Below are 27,554 nucleotides of genomic sequence, written 5' to 3'. Positions count from 1 at the left end.
CTTACAGCTGTGCCTCTCTCTCCCCAGTATCTCCAGAGGCCGTCGGATTCTTGTCAGCTGTCGGGCTGTTTATTATCTTGATGCTGCTGCTTTTTCTGTATATTAATAAGAAGTTCTGTTTTGAAAATGTTGGCGGCTTTCCAGACCTCGGCTCAGGATACAGCACGAGGAGGAATTCACAAGATAAAATGTGTAAGTATCAGCACTGCTTCTCTTGTCTGGTCTTCGTATCTGTACTATCCTATTTTTTATTTTTATTTTTGGAATATATAATGAAAAGGTTGGTTTCGACATACCACAGACTAACCTTTGAGCCACTGGCCTGTGAGCGTGAAAGATCGATTAAGTAAATTAGGTTCGGCCATCCTTCTGTTGCCCACAAATTGCCAATATATTGCATGAGGATGAATTGCTGCTATTACAAAATAACTTTCATATTTGATATGTAAGATTTACTTTTGAGACAGTCATAGGAATAGGTATGCTTTAAGAAGAAGGGGGTGTCTTGTTGATTTGTATAGCTTAAATCTCTTATCCACATAACTCTCTAGTGAGCTTTTTCCCCGTGTCCCTAGAAGGCTTTTGAAAGTGTTCGCCCTTTACCTGCAGTTGGAGTCTCAGCCGATAGATAATTTTACTGTTTGGAAAAGGTTTTCTTTAGTAACTTAGTGTTTAGTGAAAGTCTGATTATAAAACCCAGCGTTCCTCTCCCTTCCTTGGCATTGTAGGCATTCTGTCACATTACTCCACACCAGGAAAGATGAGGGCTGTAATATTGTCCTTTCTCTTACGGAAAAGTTTTCCTTGGAGTTATTTTTAAAGATGATTGAGTTCGTTATTTGCTATTTCCTAAGAGTGGCTTTATATGAATGACAGCTGGAGCGAGCTGACCATTATAAAGTCAGGGCATTCGTTTAGAAGAATTTTTGAGGAGCTATAGCAGAGAAACTTTGCTTTTCTTGCCTTTGTGCGTATGTTGGAGAGATGCTTTCCCCTTCTGATAACTTAAAAAATGACAGCCTCATTGCTTATAAAAACCTATTTGCTATTGAATTACATCTGTGACTTGCATTAGGAAACTGTGGTGCTTTATGTGGCTTTGGTTTCTCGTAATTCGGTCCTGCCTTTTGATCATTTGTATAGAATGAACTGGCTAAAGATGTCTCTTTGGGCGGCCTCCAGTAATTCTCTGGTTCAGCATTTCCCATGTTTCTTTGGTCTAATGACCCCTTTACATTCTTAAAAATTATTGAGGGCCCCAAAGAGCTTTTGTTTGTGTGAGTTCTATCTATTGATAGGTCGCATATTAGAAGTTAAAGCTGAGGAGATTTAAAAATATTTTTTATCAATTTATTTATTAAAACAACAACAGTAAGCCTATTACATGTTAATATAAATAGCATTTTTAATTAAAAAGTATATTTATTAGAACACAAAAAATTTGGTGAGAAGAGGCATTGTTTTACATTTTGGGAAAATATCTAATGACTGGCATAGAAGAAAGGAACAGCTGTGTTCTCACATCTGCTTCTGCGTTCAGTCTGTTGTGTAGTCTGGGGAAGACTCAGTGTGCATTTGTGAGCAAATTGAAGCAAAAAGTTATTACCTCCTTACTGTTGTTATGAAAATAGTTCTGACCTTGAGGATCCATTGGAGAGGTCTCAGGGACCTTAATTTTTCTGAGCCTTGTTTGTCTTTCACTTATTAAGTAGGACTAATAATGTTTACCTCCTAGAATTATTATAAAATTAAATAATGTAACGTTTGTAAAGCACAGCTTTGCATGTCGTAGCTACTGAGCAGCTGTTCACCCTCTGCCCTCCCCTGTTCTAACCTCTATGCACCATTGTTTAGATATTTTCCCCTTAGTATTTTGCTTAATTTGAAATAATATTGCTAGTTTGTTAATAAGAGAGGGTAGTTCCCCTACTTTGACTATTTATAGATGAGCTAAAAGTATATAATAAAAATCCTTTTTATACTTCTTCTTACAGGTCTAGAATTAAAAACCAATAGTATTTGAGGGGAAAATATTGTCTTGCTGCTGTTATGATAGCTTTGGAGTGGGAAAAAATGTCATTACATTTAAAGCAAGTGGTTTGATTTTTTTTTTCCCCTGGAAGAATCTTTGCTTCAACATGTTTGTTCCAATGCATAATGCATTTACAGAAAGATCTAAAAAGCCACAATGTGAAATACTAATATGGAGCTCAGGAGTAGCAACATTTGAGTAAATGTTAAATTCAGATTCCAAGTGGTTGATATTTTGAGAAGAGAAAACTTCATTATTGCACCTCGTAGGGACCAGGGGATAGAGAATGGCATTTTTCAGAAGCTTCCAGCGGAATCTGCCCTCCATGTCCTCGCTGGTGGACACCATCAGCAGTGCCGTGGAAGACCTGACCTGCGCCGTCGGGGAAGTCAGCTATGCCCTGTCCGATGCCGTCACCGAGCAGGTAGCGAGTATGATGAGTGGCCTTCGCCCCGAAGAGGGAAGCTCTTCAGCAGCAGAAGTCGTAGATGCTTCTAACCCAGAAGACGCCTCGTTACCAGAAGTCTCCCAAAACACCAATTGTCAGAAAACACTGTCCAATTTAGAGCACAAAGCAGATCAAACAAATGATAAGACTTCCGTTTCACAAAGGCAAGACCAAGGAGTAAACGAAGAGAGATCATTTAAACATGTTCATGATAGGCAGCAGACTCTATCGACGTGTCAAGGGACCGGTGATGCCCGCAGTTCTTCGGCAGGCCCGGTGAGGGCCGGTGGGATGCCGGCTATGGAGCAGAATGCCAGGGCTGGATCTGCTCAGCAGGAACTTGGGCCTGCCTCCAGACATCACAACATTGGGTCAGGAATCTCTAGTAATGGTAGGAATAATTTAAAGGAGGTAAGACATCAAGAAATGAAAGAAAATCATTTAAAGAAAGCTGAAAAACATGGGAAAAGTAAAGGGTCCAAAGGGAATGAGTGTTCAGGAAATGAACGCTCTCCCAAAGATATTTTGGCAAACGATAGACACGTGATACAGAAATCCCTTGCAAAAGAAGACACACCTCCAGCACCATCAACTAATCCTAAAGGTACATCACATGGAAAAAGCAAAGAACACAGAAATCCAACAAAATGCTACAGAATGAAAGGAGACATGAAAACAGAGAAAAGTGAAGCCATTTCTGCCAAGAAAGGGAAAGCAAAGAGTAAAGATGGAAAATACTCTAAGATTATACCAGAAAAAGGTGAGGTCTCCTACTGTGGGTTTGAGTGATAACACTCCTCTTGATTTTTGAAATTAGGAATATACCGTCCACATTTCTGAACTTTTCTCTATGTGCCTTACCTATTTTGAGACTTTCTTGAATCTTTCTAGGAGATATTTTTAAAGTCATTCATTTTTTTCTCTCTCACAGTTATTTCAAAGGAAATTTATGTTATCTGTATTCCTCTGAGTTAAGCATTGACCCTGGTCCCTGTGCTATTTGGCCAGTTTTTCAGCTGTCGTAATTTTTCTTAATGTCCGTTTATTTTACAACCAGAAACTCCATGGTTTTCTTAAGTAATGTGCATCCTTTAGTTGGAGTTTATTCGGTGTGCTGTAGTTGTATTTTAAGATTTTATATTGTTGTAACTAACCCCTAAGTCCTTTGTGTAATGGTACTCTTCAAGTCCATCCCAGTAAGTACCTATATCAAGTGTTTTATAGTTTTCCTTGAGAGCAATAGATTTTATTTTGTTGAGTGACATGCTTCAGGATATTTGTTCACTTAGCCATACATTAAGAATTTTATGTGACTGTTCCATGTTTACAGTGAGTATACATGAACAATCTATTATTATTCGTAAGTTCTCTATATAGAATTAAGATTCCAGCTAAGCACTTACAGTTTTCAACCACAGTATTTGTAACAGTTTTCAAAACAATTAGCCAACAGCTATTTGGTTTTGGTTGCAGAATTATTTCATACTGCTAGTAATAATTAGCAGTTAATAGCAGTTAATACTGTATTAACAGCATTTCTGTTAATACCTTAATCATTTATTGTTGATCTGATCACAAGGTCAAAAGTATACTGGCTTTTATTTATAAAATATGCACCTGGAACTTTTCCATAAATTTAGATTCTCATAAAATAACAAAACATGAGTAATAGTAGAAATGAGGAAGACTTTTTCAGTTCTGCTGCATGACTTTATATGGAATAAGGATCTGCTATTTATCAATTGTATGAATGTTTTTTAAATGATATAATAGAGGCTGATCCAGGATGAATGAACTAACTGAAAAGAAACACCAGTTTTTGGACATACTGTGGGTCCATAACTGTGGATTCAGCCAACCATGGATTGGCGGGGAAAATATATATAATATATATAAATATATATATACATTGTCGCCGATATGTACTGTGCAGTTAAGCCTGTGATGGTTGCATCTGTACTAAACATGTCCAGACTTTTTTTTTCTTACTATTTGCTGAACAATACAGTATATTTACATTGCATTTACATTGTATTGTGTATTATAAGTCATCTAGAGATGATTTAAAGCATATGAGAGGATGTACATAAGGAACTTGGGCATCCTTGGATTTTGGTATCTGCAGAAGGTTCTAGAACCAACCCCTGTGGATACCAAAGATCAACTCCATGTCCATTTTGGAATCTGCTCTTCTGTTAGCCTTTTGAATGTCAGATTCAGAGGTTTTTTGGTAGCCTTGATATTACTTGAATGAGCAGAAATAAAGAAATAAAAGTTTAGAATAATTTACATATTATTTTGTTCACAAAGTAACGGTAGAGTGCACACTAGTAAATAAATACTTCACAAGTAGCAGTACAGAGTTTTTAATTTTGTTTTGCTTTCATTAAGAAGCATGCTGGTACCTAAAGAAACCAAATACCTCTCAAGTACTCAAGATTATAGCCAGTACTAAACTTAAACATGTTGTATTCTAAAAATCGTTTTCAAAATCATTTGACCCATAGCTTATCTCTTCATGCAGCCAGACTGATATTACTCGCTCCTGCGTTCTTGGTCCCGACACAGAGCTTATCACGCACAGAAAGAGGAGGGACTTTCCTTCCCTATCTCTGAATGCAGGGCTATTTTAGGCAGTATTTTATCATAGGTGAAGTGTGACCAAAATATTTAGTTATTGTCTTCAGTGCTCTCTTGCTGCCTTAAGACCACCACCTTGGTTTCCCCCATAGTGTGACAGCTCTGAACTGGAAGTCACAGTGTCTAGGTCCTAGACCAGATCTGCCATCATCTCGTTACCACCCAACAGTTTCCTGCAGTGATGGGAAGGTTTTGCTTCTCCATGTGACTTGGTACATGGCTTTCAGCACTTGAAGCATGGCTAGTAGCACTGGGGAACTGGATTTTAAATTTTATTTTTTTAATTGTGTAAGTAGCTGCATGTGGCTAGTAACTATAGGTTGGGCAATGCAGAATATGACATTGGTCACAATTTTACCCTTTTATGACTTTGTTTCAGTGAATTAAAAAGTGGGACTTAGACCAGGTGACACTCAAGCTTCCTTACCTCTAACTCTAAACATTCAGTTCCTATCCCGTGTTGTAAAATTACTTATCTTGCACCTCCCCACTTGAATTTCAAACCTTGATTTCTTTAGTACAGATTAGCTCAACCAAGTATAAAGAGGAAAATATCTAGACTGAACTCATAAATTCTATCTGCTGTGGTCTCTTCATCTTTCTAGAGTTAATTTATAATTCTAAGAAGGTTGCATGTTGGTTTAAATGCATGTCAGCATGTTGCAGTTTCAAAAACTTTACCTTTTTAAACGGTAATAACTAGTGCTTTTTAAAATTATAAAAAAATTATACCACCTAAAAATTTTAAGTGAAATGTTGGTATATGTGAGAGAGTTTCTTAGTAATAATATCACCATTTGCAGATAATAAATTTTAAGTTTGTTGTATATTTTTCCACACATTTTTGTATGCGTATGTAAATATATACTTCATGTATGTGTGTATATACTGCATGTAGGGGTGTGTATGTGTGTGTGTGTGTGTGTGTGTGTGTGTATTTAAAATGAGACTATAAATATACCTTATATTCTATAACCTTGTTCTTTCCCTGTGAGTACTTGTAAGTTTACCTCGTTTTTAAAGGCTGCATAGTATATCATTGCATCGATATATCATAATTTACTTAAGCAAGGCCCAATGATGGAGGTTTATTTTTTGTTTTCTTCAGCTATTAAATACAATGCACTGAATTGTCTCAAATATATCTCTCTGTTCACATGTTAATTATTTTTTTAGACTGAATTCTGAGAAATGGAACTGATAAATCCTTAGAAATGGATCTAACAATATGCAGATTTGAAAGCTTACTATGTGTTACCACTTGCTCTCTAGAAAAGTTTTACCACTTACAATTTCACCAAAAATACTGGGTGGGCAAAGGCAGGTTTACAGTTGTAATAGAAATAATACAGTAATTAATAAGTAATACTTAAGAATAAACTCTGACCTGGCCGCGTGGCTCTGTTGGTTGGAAGCGTTGGACCGTATACCAAAAGGTGGCAGGTTCGATCCTGGTCAGGGCATGTACAGGAGGCAACTGATTGATTTTTTTCTCTCCCTTCCTCTTTCTAAAATCAATGTGAGGATTAAAAAAACACACATTCTGTTTCACATACTGACAACTGTGAGCCTACTTTTGCACACTCCTGTGTACGTCTGCCCTTGTCTCTTTCACTCCTCGCACTAAGAATTGTCAGTTCTGGAAATTTCTTCTCAGATGATAATAAATGACTTGTAACACCCTCTGTATACTACTGGTCCTTTAAAAAAGATTGTGTAAAATGATGAGCCCCTGTTATTTCTTTATGTGTAACACTGTAGGAAAATCCCTGTGACTAACATCATTTATGTAATGAGAGTATCCAAATCAGTCTTTTTTCTATTAAAATATAAAGTCTAAATCTTGGGTTTTTTTTAAAAAAAAAAGTCTTGGGCTTTCTAGGTGAAAAAATTATAGTTCTCTAAAACTGAAAATTCAGATTGTGTGTGTATTTGTATATATGTGTTTATACATATTTGTATCTGTTTTGGTGTGTGTATGTTGTGTGTGTATATATATAAAACTGTAAGAAATTCGCCATCCTTTATTGCATTACAATTTTTATTTGCTCTCCTCGTTGCAAATAGGTAATTCGTACATGGATAAAGGTGAGCATGGCTCGTCCTCTGAGAGTGAAGGTGAAGCGCTGGGCCAGTACCACAGGGCCGCATCCCGGGCCCACAGTTCCAGGCTGCCCTCGGCCCATTCTAGACAAAAGACCTATACTTGGGAAACAAGACAGAAATACAGCCCTCTGTCTGCAGAATATGATGGCTACAGTAGCGAGGCATCGATGGACGAAGGTAAGACAGGCTGCTTTATTTTTTTCAGATGACACACTGTACTGTTAGATTATTTGTGCATAAAATTCTAGGCACCTGTGGATGCTCAGTACACGAGACGGCACATACAGTAGAGTTACATTTCTGGGACTATCACTTATTCAAATTCATATCTTTGGGCTCAAGCCAAAACCCAAAACACCCAAAGCAAAACACTAAATAATTTAAATACAGTCGTAATTGTAGCTCTTTTTCCACAATGAGCAGATGCCTCGCAAGCATGACAGGAAAGATGGGACTATGCCGTCCTATCAGGTGGACTCTGTTCCTAAGTACCTGTTACAGGAGCTGATATCGTCTAAATATCTCAGTGTTAGATGTGATTCCAGTGTGCACATGTGTGCTCTTTCCTTCGACGTGGCCTCTGTACATGAGCCGAGCGCTCCCTGTGGCACATGGCAGAAGAAATGGCGCTCAGTGTGTTCCGCGCGTGAGGAAAAACTGTGCAGCTGGGATTTCTGAGAGCTGGTCCTGTGTTATACTATGCTGTAAGGATGGCCCAAGGAATTTCCAAAGGTTATTTCGTCTCGAATTGATTTTTGCCTCATGTAGTGACATTAACTTTAGAACTCAACCTCTGTGGAAGACGCAGGTCCACTCTCGCATGGTTTTACACCTTTCTAGAGAAAGAAGAGGTTTTAACAATGAAAGCAAACTTATTTCCACGTTTAAGTGAGTTGTTAATGTGCTTGATGTACTATATGACCACTCATACAGTAATTGTTATCTTTATACCCAGATCTAAAGAAAGGAGCAGTGCGTCTTAGACAGGGTTTTTATTATTACACCAAACCATCCTTAACTTCATAGCTGTGGTGTATGTTTTAGGGCCTCTTACAGTTGATGACTTGAAGTCTTACCCCAGCACATACTGTAGTCAAAGGAGCTACATCTTTCTTTGTATTTTTTGTTCAGTGCTAACTAAAGAGTGCTAGACCTCTTTTTGTTTCTGCTAGTAACCAGGTATAATAAGAAATTAATCAAATACTGAGTGATTACTATATAGAAAGATCATGATGAGATGCTAGGGAAGAAATAAAACAGACGTGGACTTTACCTTCAAACATACCTTTAGTAATGAAGGAAACAAGATGTGTGCTCCCAAAGATAACTAAACAGTGCAAAGCAGTAAAGCCAGCTCCCAACTTATTTACACCCCAGGCACCTGGGTCGCATAGCGGAAAGAGAATTTTGAAGCCTGACCCTTTTTTATATTCTGGCTCTGTGACTTAACATCTTAACAGAAACCTTGGGCAGTATAGTTGATTGTTTATAGGTTTGCTTTAGTGTCCCTCAAATGTGGGTGCTACCTTCGTGGTAGGGTTGTCATGAACCCTGAATGGTGTGTGGGGTAGTCTTCAGCATATTGTCTAGCAGTAAAGGGTGAGTGATCAGGAAATGGGTGTTGTAGGGGAGGGCAGTGCAAGCGGCGTGGTGGTGATAGTCCTGAGCAGGCCCCGTTTGTAACTTGGGACCCTGGACGCTTCCCTTGTCGTAGCTTCAGAGTGGGATTTTTATTTCCCCCTATTTATGTCGTCTCCTCCCTCACTCCCGTCACTTCTCTGCCATCTTGGTTGCGTCCTCCCCGTGGTCCTGTTATTCTGGTGTGGCTCTGTGTCTGCGGCAAAGCAGTGAGGACAGAGGCACAACCTCAGTGGCTCCCTTGTCCTTGCCCTGGCCTCTGGCGCTGGTGAAAGTGTCCTGGGATCGCCGTCATTTCATTTTACCTGTATATGCAGGACCCAGCTGTACTTCTCTACCATTTCCACCCTAAATTATTTCATAAAACACCCAGGTAGGTTGATTTTAGGCATTCTGAAATGAGATTTATTTCGTAAACAGCTGTTGAAATCTTTTTACTAGATACTATGGATAAAATCTGAATAAAACAAGCTGCTTTCGAAGAGCCCACGGCCTGGAGGAGGAAGACCATGAGTGTACGTGTAATGCAGTGTGATAGGAGGCCTGTTGGTCTCGTGGCGTGCGGAGCAGGAGGTGACTCGGGCTTCGTTCGGGAGGTGGGCATTTGGGGATGTGTGATGCAGCCTTCGCAGAACAGGTGCACTGGACCTGAGTGAAAGCTGTTTCAACAGCCATGGCCCAGTGATTGCAGGAGAGCAGAGTGTATTTCAGTGTCTCATGTGGGATCTGTGTTTGGAGAATGGGCAGGTAATGGGATTGGATGCTGTGCTCAGGAGATTGGGCATTGTCTTATAAGAAATAAAGAGTCCTGGAAGGTTTTGAAGCTGGACAGTATGGCACTTTTGGATCAATGTATCTAAAAAAGATTGTTTAACTGTTGTATCAGAAGGTGAACTGGAAGTAGTAGCTGCTGGAGGCAGAAAAGACCAGTTATGTAAACAGTGGTGAGATTCTCATTGGCAGTGAATTTAGGGGTACAGAATTCGTAGATTTAGGGATGGTCCCAGTATATCTGGGTGAATGACTGAATGTATGTACTGAGTGAGGAATCAAGATTTTAATTAGTTTAGAGAGCATTGGGGAAGTGAGTTTGTAGAAGAGATCATTTAGTTTTGGTCACGCTGAATTCGAAATGTCTGTGGAATATCCAGCGGTGATGGATATCCTTATTGTTGAAAATTTTTGGTTGGAATTTGGGGTGGGGAGATGACCAAGTTATAATGTAAGATACAGTAAGCTGGGATACTGGCTTTTGTATCCTAGGTTATTGCTATTGAAAAATCAGAGATCACGACGACCCCATAGTAGATTCGGTGGCGTGGGGAAGGAACAGAAGCATTTGATTGGGGAGGGATGTTTCCATGTGATAGTAAATTCTGAACATGCCCAAAGATGCCCCAGTACTTATAAAATGCTGAAAGGTTCTAAGGAAGGGAGTGAAGTACCCGTCCATTGGGAAGGCATGAGAGAGCTTCAGAAAATACGGCATTTGTGTTCAACTTTGAAGAATGGGCGAAAAGACGGTGAAAAGATTTACATAGAGGGAGTTTCGATAGAGGGAACTTCATAAACCCCAAAGTAAAAAGTGGTAAAATGTAGGGAATATTTCAGGAACAGAGAGAAGTCTACTTGGCTCTGGAAGTCTACTTCTGGATTTAATTTCTTAGCCAGTGAGAACTCATCAAGGGACCATGATTAGGGATGTGTTTCTGAAAGATTCATTTGACAACAGGAAGACTCTAGGAAAGACACCAGTTAAGGAGGTCTTTGGAGTAGTCTATGTGGAAAATGGTAGAACTCTGAATTACAGTTGTGTAATTTGTCCGGTCCCTTCCCCAGTGGCTTACAGGGGATGGACCCGCAGTTCCCTGGGGAGTGTGAAGTTGCAGCTTCCTGGTGAAGCTGCCCAGATGGCCATGCTTATAATGTCTGGCCTCCCTTTTGCTTTTTTTCTCTCATTACTAACTAGCTAATTATAATGGTATCACCTTCACATGACATACTATTACCTTACTGCAGGTAAGGAACCGTTAGCCCATTTCTCAGCACTCTGGATAATTCCAGTAGAGAAGCTTTTGAAGCCAATATTGGAAACGTCTGCGAGAGCAGAGCAGGGGCAGGAGGGCCTGGCAGGGAGTAGGAGAGACGGTGCAGCAGAACTTCCTGGCCAGGTGGTAAGGACTCTGATCTGTTGAGCTCCGGTGTGCCTGGCCCCATTCGTGTCTCTACACACCGTCCTGTATAATCGTCACTGCAACTCATTGTGGTAGGTAAGAGGATCTCGGTTTACACCAGCGAGAAGAGATTTCAGATTAGTGAATAAGCAACTTTTAACCTAAGGTCATGCAGTAAGTTATAAAAACGTACTTGTCAGGCCCACTGCAAAACGGATGTTGTTCTAGCTTCTGTTGGGTCGTGATGGCTGCTTTAATACCCTCCCTAAGTCTGTTTCGTCCCTGGTTAACCCCCTTAGCTGGGTCCTTCAGAACAGGTTATATACTGTAAGTCTGAAGTACAGGTATTCCAGAAAAGTAAGAAAATGTGATGGCATATTTGTTGATCAACTTTTCTCCTCTAGGTGGCTATAATAATCTTTTCGTTTTTTAAAACTACAAAAGGGAATGATATCTATAAGAAACTTTTCTAGGAAAAAATAAACAAGACAATTTGTCAAATTTCCTTTTATTAATAATTTTAATTCATTTTTACTATGTTGGTAAAATTAAGGGCATTTTCTGATAATCCTCTCTTTAAAAAGAGATAAATGATAGGCTGTGGATATCTTGTTTAAGAGGGTAAGGTAGACTAACCTCTGGAATTCCATTCATGCTAATAATACTTTCCATTTGTATATTAGATAGAAGAAGCCTATTGAAGATGCTTTTATATAAAGAGCAAATTTAGTGTAAAATTATTAGAATGTCTTTCTATTATTTGTAGCTTTTCTTAGTTCCCCATAGAGATTACCAAGATGTATTTACATATTGTGGCACAGCTACATTATAAAAATCTTATGATGTTATTTTGGGGGATGAATTAATTTAAAATTTTATTAAAAATAATTTCCAGCATTACTTATGTCTTAAGGTATGTGTGTACCTTATATGTATATATACACACACCTGTCATTCTCTTTCTTACGGCTACTTCACAAGCTCTATAATTTTGATGTTATCCTAAAATTAGGGGTGTTAAAACGTATTTTTTATTCATTTTATTTAAATGTTATTTTAAAAATAATTTAATACTTGAGTGATAAATTCTTTATGTTTACATTTTCTTAAAGTGCATTTTAATTGCTTTATAAAGGTGGTTCTATTAATATCCACAGTTTCTTTGTGATGAGGCTAAGTATAAAAAAAATCTGTATTTTTTAGATGCTTTTGACACAAAAAATGTTTAGTGTCTTAAAATAGTGAAAGTCATATATATTACATGGTTTATTTAGATTTTTGTTAAACTTCTTCTTTGATTTTAGTTTTTGTCCATGAACATTTTTCCTCTGAAGAATTCTTTATTGTGTTATGTGTGTGTGCTTTAAATATGGTCAACTTGAAGGGAGATTGATCTGGAAGACTTTTCCTCCATCTTTGTGTTTCAGAGATCTTTTACGTGAGATCAGTTGCTCCCAGTAGTGCAGAATTCTTTTTTTTTTTTATAATATATTTTTATCGATTTCAGGGAGAGGAAGAGAAAGGGGGAGAGAGAGAGATAGAAACATCAATGATGAGAGAGTCATTGATTGGCTGCCTCCTGCACACCCCCAACTGGGGATCAAGCCCACAACCTGGGCATGTGCCCTGACCAGGAATCAAACTGTGATCTCCTGGATCCTAAGTTGATGCTCAATCACTGAGCTGTGCCATCTGGGCCAGAATTCTTTTACAGTACTACTTTTGCAGGCCGCCTCTGACCTAGAGATGGGATGTGTTTGTGCAATTTAGGTAAAGGTACAGCTTGCTGGGTGAGTGAATTAAAAAAACCTGTCACCTGTGAACAGACACTAGGCCATGAGAATACAGTTCAGTGAGCACATAGCACCCATGTAGGAAGAAAAAGGCATCCTCTCCTCCAGGTGTCAGACTTGGCAAACCCCCAACACAGCCTGGATTTCAGCACCCACTTCAGCCAGGTACCTTTGCAGTGCACACAAGTGCATGGCCATACACAGTGGCCTGAACATCTGTTTACACACTTCCAATGTCAAAATAAGTTGGTAAGATTGCTGTGTTTTCCATGGTATTTGTATACATCCTTTACAGTTGTTTTTTTTGGGGGGGGGGGGGTCTGGTAGGAGGTAGCTGGAATGATAGAAATTAAATGATAGACATAAAAGATATTCTTACTTGATTGGTTACAAAGTGATACCCAGAGGCATGCGATTTTACTAAGATCACACTAAGATCCTAGTAAGTTCATTCATGGTGAAACTGAGCTATAGTGTTTGTAACTAGAAAACAGGCCCATGCTTTGAGAAAGAACTGTTCAGTAACCAAGTGAGAGATACACCTAAATTGAACTTGGGCTGTGTCCATCGCTGGGGTCTGAGGCAGATCTGGCAAGTGGAGGAATGGATGCCAACAGCAGCCTGGCAGTTCCAGGGCCTGGCACTTCATCTGTGGGTTTCTGTTGACAAAGCCTGTAGGAGGTCAGTCTCAGATACACTCAGGGAGCGTCACATACTGTTACAAATGGACTGACAGTGGTCTTACTACCTGAGGGCAACAGCGGGTGCTTGAAACTGAGTCCGGTATCTGTGTTAACGGTAAGTTCAAGCTTGCTGACGAGGCAGATCTCATAGGAAACTACACCTAAGGAGGGAGGCAGGTCCCTTTGCACTGCAGCATGCGACGTGGCCTTTTTAAGGAGATATAGTGGAAAATTGAAGCTACTTCTAAAGGCTGTGCCTGACAGGGCTGCCAGCTCTGGATCCCAGAAAGCCCCCCACTGCTTACAGGGAGGTGGAGATCTGCAGGACAGCGCAGTGGCAGGCCCGAAGGTGGAGGGGCCCTCAGGCGAGGGGTGCTTATTCATGTGGCTAGAGCAACATTTGTTTTTCCTGTTTTTCAGGCACTACTGAAGTCTTTGTGTAGAGTACTGTATTTCATTTCCTCTTCACAGAAATCTTGTGATTTTATTAATTATCTAATTAATTTCCCAATTTTGAAAAACACAGCAGCTTAGAGAGGAACATTAGCGTGCCCAAGCTTACACGGCTGTAAGAGCTGGGATGCAAACCCAGGTTCAGTTGAACCCAGGGCCCAGGTACAAGAATAAAGAAACTGTATATTTTTCTTTCAAGAATGCTGTCTTGCCTGGCCTGGCGTGGCTCAGCGGGTGAGCACCAACCTAGGATCCAGGAGATCCTGGTTCGATTCCTCATCAGGGCACATGCCCTGGTTGTGGGCTCGATCCCCAGTGGGGGGCGTGCAGGGGGCAGCTGATCAGTGATTCTCATCATTGATGTTTCTATATCTCTCCCTCTCCCTCCCTCTCTCTGAAATCAATAAAGACATATTTTTTAAAAAAAACAGAAAGAATCCTGTCTCGTTGTTTTAAGACAATTTCATGAAGACTTTGGCCACCTAGGAAAAGGAAGAGCCATACAACTGGGAAATTCCTGGACTTTTGGTCTCAAACTCAGATGTTTTAGCAAAAAAAACTTTATTATACTAATAAACAAGAAGGATTTTTACCAAGTGAAACACACTTCTCACCTTCCTGAACTTTGATTTAGAATAGCATTGGGTGAGATCTACCATCTTAATAAAACGTTTTGAAGATCTCCTGGTATGTTCTTACCACAAAGCAAAACAACAGAGAGGCACAAGGGGACATGTGGTGGTGATGGTTATGTTGATTACCTTGATTGTGGTGACAGCTTCCTTGGTGTGTAAGCCCGTGTCCAAGTGCATCAAATTGTATACACTAAGTATGTGATGCTTTTGGCATGTCAGTTACTCTACCTTAATAAAGTTTTAAAAAATAAAAGCAAAAGTAGTAGAATAGCATTTGAAAGAACCATTTTGGAGGTATTTATCTGTACTAACTAGTAGATTCCGTATATGAAATCAAAGGTGATAATAAATTAGATCACATTCTATTAATACAGAAACTAGATTTTGCAAATCTTTAAGGCAGTATTTCATACTTTGTTTCTATTTGGTGGTGGATTGGACCCCAAAGAAAGAAGCAGATATCTGGGGGCACTGGCAGAAACCCCATGCTGGTGTCTGTCTGCATTCCTGCTCAGGTTTGGGTATGATTCTGTGGGCATGGCAGAGGACTTGAAAATACACTAGGTGGTTGTTACGGAATACACCAGACCGGTGTTGGTGTGGGGAGAAGTGGGGAGGGGAGGAGAGGTTTAAATAAAAAAGGAATGAACACCAAAGAGTGCGGAGAAGCTAAACAAATAACTCTACATAATTAATTATGTTTATGTTTGATATAAATTATGTTTGTATATGATGTATGCCAAAATTTAAAAATTAGGAAAAAATACCAGCATGCAGTATGTGTGTTAAATATCACTTCTCCCCTTCATGTGATGGGTTCCAGGAGATTGAAATTATTGTTTAGGAAACTTCTGTACATCTCTAAGCCCCAGGGATAAGGTCATGAGAGAGGAGATGCCTTTTTCCCCCCCAATGTGTTTATAAATAAGCCTGGTGAGTAACAATTGGCAGTATGAAATGTTATAAATTAACATTTTGAGAGGAGGATACACTGGAGATGTTGCTTAGGAAGAATCTTAATTACTAACACGATAATTTACCCTGACTAGTAACTAACAGGATTCTCTAAAAAGGTGGTTGTAGCAGTTAGATATCTGAGAAAGGAAAGCGAGGATGATTTTAGGAATCGTGTCTTCGGCAGTTTGCTGACAGTGCTTTGCGACTGCTGGACGGTACAGACGGCTGGCATCAGTAATGTTTTTGACCTGATAATTTAATTGCTACGTGGTTACAGTAAATAAAGGCAAACAAAAAAATTCAGTAAAATATAGCGGCTGCATTTTCTACCTTACCAAAAGCATACAGTTTATAGTTACTCTCTACATCAAAAGTTTGCGCTTTTTTGGTCCATTTCGTTCCCTTTGACATGATTGAAGTAGTTGATCAACATTAAAGCTTTGTGATAACATTAAAAGGAGTTCCTTGGTATTTTAAAATGTGTAGACGATGCCCATCTACGTAACTAATACATTTTTTCCTTGCAAACTCAGTAATGGTTATTGTGATACTAGTAATATTTTGTTTTATACTAAATTCAGTATCAAATGTAAAACACAATTCACACATGCAAAACTGCTAGCGGTTAAAAGTAGCATTTTGAATAAGAAATCTGCTTTCCTGTAGGAGGAAATATCGAATCCCTGAGTGAATAGACTGTTGAGTGTTCCTTAAAACAACACCCTTAGTTTAAAGTTTGTGTATATTCGGTTGAGTAAAATGGCATTGGTAATTGTCTTAAAATTTAACAAGTTATCTTATTAGTTGAATTTTTTAAATTGAATTTATTAGGGTGGCCTTGGTTAATAAAATTATATAGGTTTCAGGTGTACAGTTCTGTAAGCTACCATCTGTATATTGTATTCAGTGTTTCCCTCCCCAAGTCAAGTCTCCTTCTGCCACCATTTACCCCCCTTTACCTCTACTACCTCCCCCCAACCCCCTTTTCCTCTGGTAATCACTGTGCTGGTATCTGTGCCTGTGAAGGTTTTTTTTCTTAATCCCTTCACCTTTATACCCGGCCCCCAGCCCCCTCCCCTGACAGCCGTCAGTCTGTTCTCTGTGTCTATGAGTCTGTTTCTACTTCGTTTGTTGGTTTAGTTTGTTCATTAAATTCCACATATAAGTGAAATCTTACTGCATTTCTCTTTCCGTGTCTGGCGTGTTCCAGCATCAATCACTTTTTAAAGCTAGCCCTGGTTTCTTTTGTGAGGAATGGTATTTAGAAACCAAGATCTGGACGTGCTTGTTACTGCTGGTGCCGTTGCCTCCTGGCTCTCCCACTGCGCACAGTTCGTCCCGATACCGCGGAGTTGAATCCAGCACCACAGGCTTCTTCCTCTCCTTCCCGTTGTGAGTTCATGTCTTCTTTCACCCTTAGTCAGAGCTGTGAGTCCCAGCAACATTCATGGACTTACCTATCTGTTTAGTCCTATGATGCACACACCGTAGTTTGGAAATTGCTACACAAGCACTACTTTGAACAATAAACCAGTTAAATAAAATTCAAGAATTGTTTGCATTCCGTTTAGCTTACATCCTACTAAAGTATATAAGTAATGTGTTCACAAGTTACCTGGACTAATTCTTTTTATAGAATTTTTAGTATATTCAGGCCCTTGGAGTTTCCCCCACCATGGTAAACTCTTTGGGACCAATTTCAGGTATTAAGAGCTCTCAATGCACAAAAACAATGGCATTCTTAGGAATTTAATAAATAATGAAGAGTTGACAGGCAGGAAGCATTATAAATGGATAGGGACCCATTCAACAGATTAGCAGGAGATTAACGAGGTATATTCATTAATTAAAAAATAATTCCACTTGTGTGTTAAAAGCTTATGTTTCCTCTTTAAAAAAATTTAATCCATGATGTGTTATCTTGAAGTTTTAGGTGTGTTATTAAATGCCAAGGTCATTCTGTTATATTCTGTACATTTTCTTATGATTTCCAGTATTATAGTTTTATACGATATCTGCTACATGACTGCAGATTTTCTACTTTCATTTATTTCCACATAAATACATAGCCCTGATTAAAGAAAGCCAAATTACACCCAAACATAAAAATTTGATATCTATATGTATGATATAGATAAAAACATTTTACTTAAATTTAACTTTTTAAGGTCATACCTAGAGGATATGGTTATATTGTAAGGGACTCTCTGCTCTTTTACTACAGTGAACTACTAACTTATGCCATAGTATTTTCTGAATTGTCTGCTCTGCACAAAGATAGAAAAATAGCTTTTTAGAGAAAATGAACTTCTTTTCTGCTGAGTCTGAGAAGCAGCAGGTGGCCGTGTGTGGCTGGAGTAGTAAAATATGAGACTGAAAAGTTATCTTGGTGTAGATCATTTAGACCTTAGCTGCTGGGCTAAGCAATTTAGACTTTCTTTTCGGCAATGAAGAACCATTAGAAGATTTTTAAATAGGAGCATTACATGACCTGACATTTGTTCTAGGAAATAACACTCTAAGTCTGTAATGGATTCGAGATGTGAGAATAGAAGATAACTGTTCAGGCAAGAAATTTTTATAGTTCAGTTTAGCAATAATAGGAGTCTTGTCAAGTAGCTCAGTGTAACAGTTCCTAGCATTCATTATCAATTCTGTGGGTTATGTCTGCGGAATGAGTGCCGAAATGTTCAACTTCTGCTGCCAATCTCATTAAGACCTAAAGCCATTAACCATTTCTCTAACCCTGGTCTTATCATCAGAACGCCTTTTAGTTCTTAGGAAAGTAATTCTTGTAGATAAAAGTACATTCAAAAATCAGTGGTCTTATTTGGTTTACCCCCCATTTTGGTGTGGAATGTATCTTCCAGTAGCTTCCAGAGAAATGTCGTTATGGAGGTGAGTTTGTGAAGTGCTGCACTTAGGAAAATACCTTTATTCTAACTTCCTGATGGATTAATGGTTTGGCCAGGTATGGAACCTGCTCTGTTGTCCTCTCACTTCAGTGTTGCTGTAAAATGCCTACTTCATTGTAGTTCTTTGTCATTTTTAGATGTTTTATTTTCTCTGGAAATTTTAGAGTATTTTCTTCCCCTGTATTATAAAAGTTTGTAATGGATGTGCCTCGGGCACAACTGTAGTGTGAGTATAGCTTGTGAGGCCTTTCTCTTTTTCAGAAGGATCCTCCATTGTCTTTTTGGTTGGCATGTGGTACATGCTTGACTGGAACTGAGTAATAAAGGCGGGTGGGCATCGCGCCACCCATCGCACAGATTTGCACCTAATAGTCCGTTGTCAGTATAACTCCTCTCCCTGTCTCCTTCCTGTGCCTGATGTCCCTGAATTCCCGGGATGCTTGGGTGCTTGGCACCGAGGACACAGTGGGGTCGGGTCGGCAGCGTATGCTTTCATTCGCCTTTCGTCTCTGGCACACGCCCCGCCCGCCCCTCCACGGTACCTGGGCCTGTCTGGAGCCCTGTGGAGGGCATTGGCTTGTTTCTCATTAAGTTCTGACTTAGTCACGCGAGTCAGGAAACAAATATACGCTGTGGAGGAACTTAATTCAGATTTATCTTTGATCACTGTTATCTGTGTGACATAATTAACTTTTGTGAGTCTGATTTGTTGGAATGAAAAAGAGTTCATAAACTCGGAACTATCTAAAAAAATGGAAACAGCTGTCTTTTTATTGATATATGATTAGTCAAGAAGGCAGAGTAGCTCTTTTCCCCCCATCAGAATGTTACTCTTAAATTTAAATTGAGTTCCCAGTTCCCATTGTCACTCCACCTCCGACAAACCTTTTAGAAACCTGCTCTAAACAAGGTTGTCGCTCTTCTTACATAACATTTAGAAACACCATAGAAATAAGTCTTTTGATGCTATATTTAAAAAGCACTCTGCTCTTTTGCCCAAGACTAACCGCGGGCGGGGGGAGACTTGGCTGCCCTCTCTGGGGGGCCGAGCTGACGCCGACACATGAAGCATGTGCAGCCCCGTGAAGTAGCCATCTCGGCCGCAAAGACCACCGCAGCCCAGCCGTCCTTGCCACTCCCTGTACGTCGTGGTCATTGGAGTTGGAAGAGAGAAGGGAAAAGCACGCCAGACCCAGGTGCTGGGGCGCAGGGGACATTAGGAGCGCAGAGCACGCCGCCTCCCCGGCGAGGTCCCCGAGCAGCCCCGAGGGGGCGGCCCGGAGGGAGCGGGCAGGGCCGGGGCCGAGCCGCTCGCTGTGTGCAGCTCGTGTTAATTCTCTCAATGTTCCAGCAGCTCCGTAAGCTGTGCGCTGTCACCAACTGTTTCCCATTAGAAATTTAGGGGAAGAAATGAGGTTTGAGTTAGACCTGGGAGTGGACTCTGTAAATCCTACTAGCTTGAGGTTCTGTGCTAACAGAGACTGGGGATGTGCGAACTCTGCCCTGAGACTGAATTAGGGGCAGCATGGGGAAATTCAGTATTATGCAATTAAACCATAGAAACGAGAGTGAAATTAAGCTGCTTAATGTTATAGTCCACTTCATTGAGACTGTTTAATAAACTGCTTACATATTTAAAATCAGTTGGGTTCAGTTTTAGTATATTTAAAATATATGTAATAAATATACATAGTATATCACGGAAACCAGCTATATTAATCTATAAATAGTGAAATACAGCATTAGAGTTATATACAGGGTATAATATTTATTAATTTGGGGATGAATTTGGTGGTAAAGATCTGATGAATTCCCTGCTAATCTGAACGAGAGAGAACGTGTTTGAGTGTGTACATAGATAAAACCCAAATATTGTCAAGTTTCTCCCTTATATGGACATGAACAGGATCATATTGACATTAATGCTCAAATCGTAATAGTGCCAGCTTCACACACTCATTCATAAGGGGACTCCGGTCTCATGCATTTCCCATTCTTTCAACTATTGTAGGGAGCTCTTAGGGGTGCCACTCAGAAAGTCACAGATCAGGCCAGACTGCTACTTCCTTTGACCTTGTTGCTCTGAACTGTTCTTTTCTGGGCAGGTCTGGCACCCAGGACATTGTCAGCACTGCTCTTAGCCGTACTGGTGGCCTCTGCTACTATGGCACTTGGTTACCCCCGGGACATGACAATTCAGCTTTCTTTTGCAAGTGAGGAAAAGAATTCCACTTTTGTTTAATGCTCAGTTTGGGGAGTCCTGTCAGAGTCCTGGGCTCCAAAGTGTTAACCGAGCTTAAAGAGGCTGTTCTTCAGTTTGTGCTGTGCGTGTTTTCTGCTGGCATGTGAATACCTGGCCACAGTCTCTCGGCAAGATGGGTTCACCGACTGCCATCACCTTGCACGAGGGTCTCTGCTTTACTCTGGCTTCCGGCACTATTGCTTAGGATGGTTTTCTGTTACAGATTCGCCTTCCCTTATTATGACTCTCCAGTCTCCGTGCTTCTTTCAGAAATTTGGATCGTCTCACTCATTCCACCCTCTAGTAAGCCAGACACGTTTACATGTAGCCTTAGCTTAAGATGCTTTCCAGGGAGGCTTCTCACCTCTGTACAATCCATGGGTGCAGGTAAATCACGGTGGGTGGAGAGTGAGAGGTGGGAAGTCTAATCCATCTATGAGCTGTACCTGAAGCTCAGCTCCAGGCTGGCTTTGGCCTCTGCTGTGTCTGTACCATTTAAGCTTTATGTGGAACTTCATTATTTCTTTTGCTTAAACCTACTTAAGGTAAATGGTTCAAGCCATCACATGGTTGTACAGTTGGTGCTCAGCAGTCCTATAAGTGGCAGCCCTGGCTTCCAGTCTTACCCTTCCTGTAAACCGTTACTGTGGGCATGTCACAGGCTCTCTGAGCTTCCTTTTGCAAAAATGATGGGGTTGGGCAATAGGATCTAATAAGGTTCATTCCAGTTCTCACGTTCTGAGCTCCTGTGATCCATACTACAACTAATAAAATTTCATTTTATGGCCTTTATAATTTTCAGTATCATATGTTAAGTTAGATATGAAAGATAAATTATTTATGTATGCAATTTATATCTGTAATCATTCTTTTCTTTTTTGTTGGCTATTTTTTAAAAACTTCACTAGTCTCTGTCAAAATTAATATGATATACTCTGCTCTTTGAACTTTGATGCTAAGACTACAGATACTCTTCAAAGTTGTAAATAAAAGGTAAAAACTGAGCTAATAATTTATTTACCTTTGGAGAGCATTAAAAATATTATTTGGTTGTAATTGTGGGCAAGAAATATGGAAATTTAAAGGGAAATATCCTGTAAGAAAGGGAAAAAATTAACCATGGTCCATGCCACTATTACTGCTAGGTGAGATGAACCTTCTTTTTTAGGGCAGTTTTTTATTTGTTGTTGTTGTTACAATTTTGAATTTCTGTTCGTCGAAACTGATGCTGGAGAGACTTCTAGCAACAATCGGTAGTTGGATTGCTATAAAACTTTTTTTTATGTTACTTTCTTTGAGAATAGTTATTGGACAGATGTGGCTAACAGTGTTATCTGTAAGCTCCTAATTAAATTCAGGTCTTAATCAATGAAGACATCTTTGATTTATCCACTCTGTCATTTGAACTTTTGTTTAAATTTTTCATCTCCACAAGAAAACTGAGAAGATATATTCCGTGCACCTGAACTAAATTCTCTGCCTTCCCTGAAAGGACTTCCGTGCCTTGACTGTATTTCCCAAAGGCCTGCCATTTAATCTTTTTTTTCATTATCTCAGATACCATTGAATCCTTTCTCACTATCCCATTAATTTATCCCTTATATTACTGCACCTTGACAGTAATGGACTGTCATCGTAGAGGGTATTATGTTTGGTATGTCTGTAATATTGAATAGGACTAATCTGAGATTTTCATAATTGAGTTGAGTTGCCCGAGCAATGATGTCATCCATATCTGGAGGGTTTCTTTAAGTGACGAGTCCAATTTGAAGGTTCTGGGATGAAAAAGTATCAGAATACATACATTTATTTTTGCTTATGAGAACTTTAATCCAGAGGCTAATCAATTATGTGTCACATTTCAAGTTATTGGTAAATATTTATGTTTTCAGCAGCCTCACAAATAGACCTTTATTGAGTAAGACTCAGTTATCTTTCTTTTCTTACTTTTTAAAAAGCAGATACCACTGTGAAAGTGACAGAGACTAGAATCTGGTTTGGTAGATACTCAGGGCTGTTGCTTGACATACTTAGCTGGTAAACGTCAATTTAAATTTGATAGACTCAAGCTTTTCTAGACCTGGGCCATTTCTAGACATATTACTAGTTAGAAATTCAGTAAAGAAGTTTTTATTTAAGGAATATAAATGAAACTAACTTCACTGATATTAGAACCATAATTTGTATTTAAGTGTGAAAAGAGTTCCCAGTTCATAGTGTAATTTAAATCCTCAATTTTATAATTTTTGTACATTCTGGTTGTTGGCAAAACTTCATATCTGTTGTTATATTGCGAGCTTTGCTGTTTGAGACTTGTTCAGCTGTATCTGTTTCACTATTTAGAATTAATTTTCTTAGACTATGGTAGTTGCCTTATTTATTTTTTCAATTACCTCTTTTTTTGAATAGTGTAAAGATCTATTATACGGTGGCTTTGCATTTTTGACGTTTCATTGCAGAAAGTATCAATTTGTCACAAAAAAAGAAAAATTAGATATACTCTATTCATGTTAAAGTCACACCCTAGCTTTTTTAAAGGCAGCTTTGACTTAGAGTTGCAAGCCTGAGGATATTGATTTGAATTATGCATGACTGTCTGGTGTGCAGTTGCATTAGCCGGCTGGATGGGTAATGTAAACATGTTCTGAATTTTAAGTACATGACAGTATATGAGTGGCAGGTTAAAAATAGAACTAATAACCGAGTGCATATTTGGAAATTTGATTTTCACAGTGTACAACTGTACAGGGATGATCTATGCAAATGGTTGGCTGCCAATAGAATAACTTCTTTTGTATTTTACAAATATAAAAGATGCTGTCTAATAAGTGTACTAGGTCAGAACATTTTCTTCTAATTTGTCGAACTTTTGACAGTAGGAAACAAAAACACGGTAATGTGCAGGTGAATAAGAATCGCCTGTCACAGATTATGAGGTAATTGTCCAGGCCTGCCATTTCTAATATATTCTTTTAAATAAATAGGCAGGAAGCTTTCCGTTGCTAGTTATAGCGCCCTGCCACCAGTGTGTCAATTTTGAATTCTAGAACCGTGAATGGCTACAACTAAACATTATAGTTTACAAATGAAATTTGACTTTCTAGTCTCCTGAAAATCTGTACCTTTCACTCCCAAGGAAATTGGGAAGGAAGTCAATTTGAAGCACAGTCCATATCTTTGACACCTGTATTTTATTTTACATTTCTAAATATAAATTTCCTCTTAAATCTATAATAGCTCTTTAATTGTGAAAAGAATTGCTGGTTCTAGAGTTTGCTATTAAATGTTTCGGTTGCTAAAGGTTATGTGCTTGTATTATATATGATTCATGTATGTAGATTTGTGACTTTTGGTAAATTTGACCCATTTTTGTTCTGTATTGATAGTTTCTTACTGATTCGGAAGGACTCATGCAGTTCTTTGTTGTATATTAATAAATATTTTTGTAGTTGATCTTTTTATATTATTGATAGTGATTTTTTGACTCAGAAATTTAATGTTACGTTGCTTAAGATTTTTCAGTCTTTTCAATTATAGCTTCTGGATTTTATGTTACATTTAGAAAGACCTTTCATATTTTGAGGTTTGGAAAATTTTTCATGTTTTCTTCTAGTATTTTTATGGTTTCATATTTTACACATAAATATTTGATCCAGCTGGGATTTATTTTGATGCAGACTGAAGTAGAGATCTAGCTTTCTTCTTTTCCAAGTTATTAACCATTTATCACTATGTTATTTACTGTATTTTAACCGCTGATATGAAGTACAACTTTTCTCACATACCAAATTTCTTTTTGGACTTTGGCTATTTCTGAATTTTATTCTGTTCCAATTACTTCCTCTATTATAGCATCTAATGATATATTATAACATTGTATTATTTTTTGTTCATATTTTTCTGATTATTCTTGTACATTAATTCTTCCAGATGAACTTTAGAGTAATTCTTGTGCTATTTTGATTGGGATCACATTGACCTTATAACAAGGGGGGGTTCTTGATTTCTTTTCAAAACTGATATTAATTTTCAATGTGAAGTTTTTCAGTGTCCCTTCTTTTTATTTCAAAATATATTTTATTTGTATCTTTCATCTCTGCTTGATATTTTAGATGTCAAACAATTCCCCTATGCCTTTGCTAAATTCTCCATTTGTCCTCAGGATCATTTATCAGCTGTATTTATTGCACAACTTAATTTTTCCCACGGTCCACTTAAGTTAGAATTTTTTTTAAATCAACTAAATTCTAAATTGAGTAATAGCCTTCTAATCTCGAGTTACTCCGCACTAAACCCTCTTTTCTTTACTCATAAATTCTCTTTAAAGGCTAGTTACCAACACCTCCATATCTTCACTAGCTGTTACTTTCAATCACTTGAAAGCTGGATTTTAACTCTCTCGCTCAAGTGAAATTTTAAATTTAATGTAAATACTATTGTGGTAAAATGTACATAGCAAAAAATTCACCCTATGGAAGTAGAACTTCATATAAACAGAATCATACAATATTAGTCTTTGTGTATCTGGCTTATTTCACCTAGCATAATGTCTTTGAAGATCTTCCACTTTGTACTACATATTTATTACTTTTTATAGCTGAATAGTATTCCACTGTGTGTATACATCACATTTTGTGTATCCACTCATCCATTAGTGGACACTTGGGTTGTTTCTCTACCTTTTGGCTGTTGTGAATAATGCTGCTGTGAACATTGGTGTTCAAGTACCTGTTTGATCTTTGCCTTCAGTTCTTGTGGGTATATGCCCAGAAGTGAAAATGCTTGATTCTGTCGGTTTTTTGTTTCATGTATTTTGGTGCTCTGTCATTAGGTACATATATGTTTACAATTGTTCTATCTTTCTGCTGGATTGAGCCTTTTAGTATTATAAAGTGTCCTTCTTTATCTCTGGTAACTTTTTTTTTGTTTTAAAGTCAACTTTTCTGATTTTATTATAGCCACGTCTGCTTTCTTGTTGTTTTTGCAAAATATATCTCTTTCTAACTTTTTATTTCCTATCTATTTGTATCTTTTAATCTAAAGTGCATCGCCTTTATTTTTTAAATATGTTTTTATTGATCTCAGAGTGAGGAAGGGAGAGGGAGAGAGAGATAGAAACATCAATGATGAGAGAAAGTCATTGATTGGCTGCCTCCTGCACGCTCCCTGTTGGGGATCGAGCCAGCAACCCGGGCATGTGCCCTGACCAGGAATCAAACCTTGATCTCCTGGATCATAGGTTGATGCTTAACCGCCTAGCCACGCCTGGCAGGCAAAAGTGCTTCTCCTTTAAACAGCATATAGTTGTATCATATTTTAAAAATTCAATGTGACAGTTTCTGCATTTTGATGGGTTATTTAATCCAATCATAATAATTATTATTTCATTTTTCTACATACTTAGTCATCTCTTTTCCTCTGCTCTTCCTTTACTGCTTTCTTTTCCGTTATGAGATGCTTATAATGTAGCATTTTAGTTTCTTTAATCATTTTTTCACTGTGGTATTTGAGTAGTTTTTTAATTGGTCACCTAGGAGTTTACAATATCCATCTTAACTTATCCAAGTCAACCTCAGATTTGTGCTAGCTTAATTCTATTGATTTATAAAAATGTTATTCATTTATAGCTCTATTCCCGTTCTGCCTTTTTTGTTACGTTATAAATCATGTTACATCCGTTAATGTTACAAACCAAAGAATAATTACTTTACCATTTTAGTTACTTCCTAAGCCCAATACAGTTTTCTCCCACCTACCCCCTTTGTGTTGTTACTAGCAAATGCAGGCTGTCCCCAAAAATGTATACACACTTGAACAGCTGATAGCTCAATTTCGAAAATGAAATGTATTTTAGTAAACATTGCCTTTATAATTATTCAAAGTGTGTGTATACATTTTGGGGGACACCCTGTATATTACACATATATTACACTTCTTTATGTATGTTTTAGGCCCAGCAATATATAATAGACATATTATTTTATACAATTAACTTTCAAAGTAAAAGAATAAGGAGAAAATATGCATTTGTATTGTCTCTTATAATTAATTATCTCCATTGTTATTGTATATTTTTCCTTCTGAATTCAAATTACCATCTGGGGTCAGTTGCTTTCAGCCTGAAGAACTTCCTTTATTATTATTTATTAATTAATTTATTTGGTAAAAGGAATGTACCAGCAACATATCCTCTCAATTTCTGTTTATCTGGGAAAGTCTTTATTTCATTTTCATTTTTAAAAGATAACTTTGCTGGATCTAGGATTACTGGTTGACAGTTTTTTTTTCTTTGATCACTTTGAATATGTAATCCCATTGCTTTCCGGCCTCCAAAGTCTTTACTGAAAAGTCAGCTGTTAATCTTATTGGATTCCGTTTTATGTGATGAGTCATTTTTCTCTTGCTGCTTTCAAGATTATCTCCTTGTCTTTCACCTACAGCATTTTTACTATGGTGTGTCTGTTTGTGCATTACTTTGCCTGTAACCTGTTTGGAGTTTGTTGAGCTTCCTGGATGAGTAAGTTATTGTTTTTCAGTAAATTTAGGAAATGTTTTGACGTTACATCTTTGAATACCTTTTTCTGCTTTTATCTTTCTCCTCTCATTCTGGTATTCCTATTACTTGTTTATGGGTACACTTGATGGTTCCACATTTCTCTGAGGTTCTCTTCATTTTTTCTACATTCTTTTTACTCCTGGATCTTTGATTTACTAACCTCTGTGGCTCTGTTTCGTGTTCACTAATTCTTTCTTCTGTCAACTAATATCTACTGTTGAGCCTTTCTAGTGAGATTTTTATTTCAGTTATTGTAATTTTCAAGTACATAATTTCTATTTG

At 38.2% G+C, this 27,554-nt stretch overlaps 1 protein-coding gene across 2 annotated transcripts in view; it reads left to right on the top strand.

Annotated features, from left to right (window-relative positions):
• Positions 1-27,554, top strand: part of SYT14 (synaptotagmin 14) — a 113,529-nt gene that overhangs the window by 33,075 nt on the left and 52,900 nt on the right. The window contains exons 3-4 of one of the 2 annotated variants that reach the window (XM_087827864.1): positions 28-192; positions 7,188-7,403. In XM_087827864.1, coding sequence (XP_087683990.1) covers positions 28-192; positions 7,188-7,403 — 381 coding nt within the window. Of the gene's footprint in view, positions 1-27; positions 193-2,318; positions 3,241-7,187; positions 7,404-27,554 lie in introns of those variants that run through there. The other variant, XM_087827863.1, reaches the window with a different exon arrangement.

The sequence above is a fragment of the Miniopterus natalensis genome, chromosome 19, assembly GCF_054644295.1.
Source record: "Miniopterus natalensis isolate mMinNat1 chromosome 19, mMinNat1.hap1, whole genome shotgun sequence".
Classification (NCBI taxonomy): Eukaryota; Metazoa; Chordata; class Mammalia; order Chiroptera; family Miniopteridae; genus Miniopterus; species Miniopterus natalensis.
Note: the sequence above shows the minus strand (reverse complement) of the source record. Positions and strands in the feature narration are given on the sequence as shown.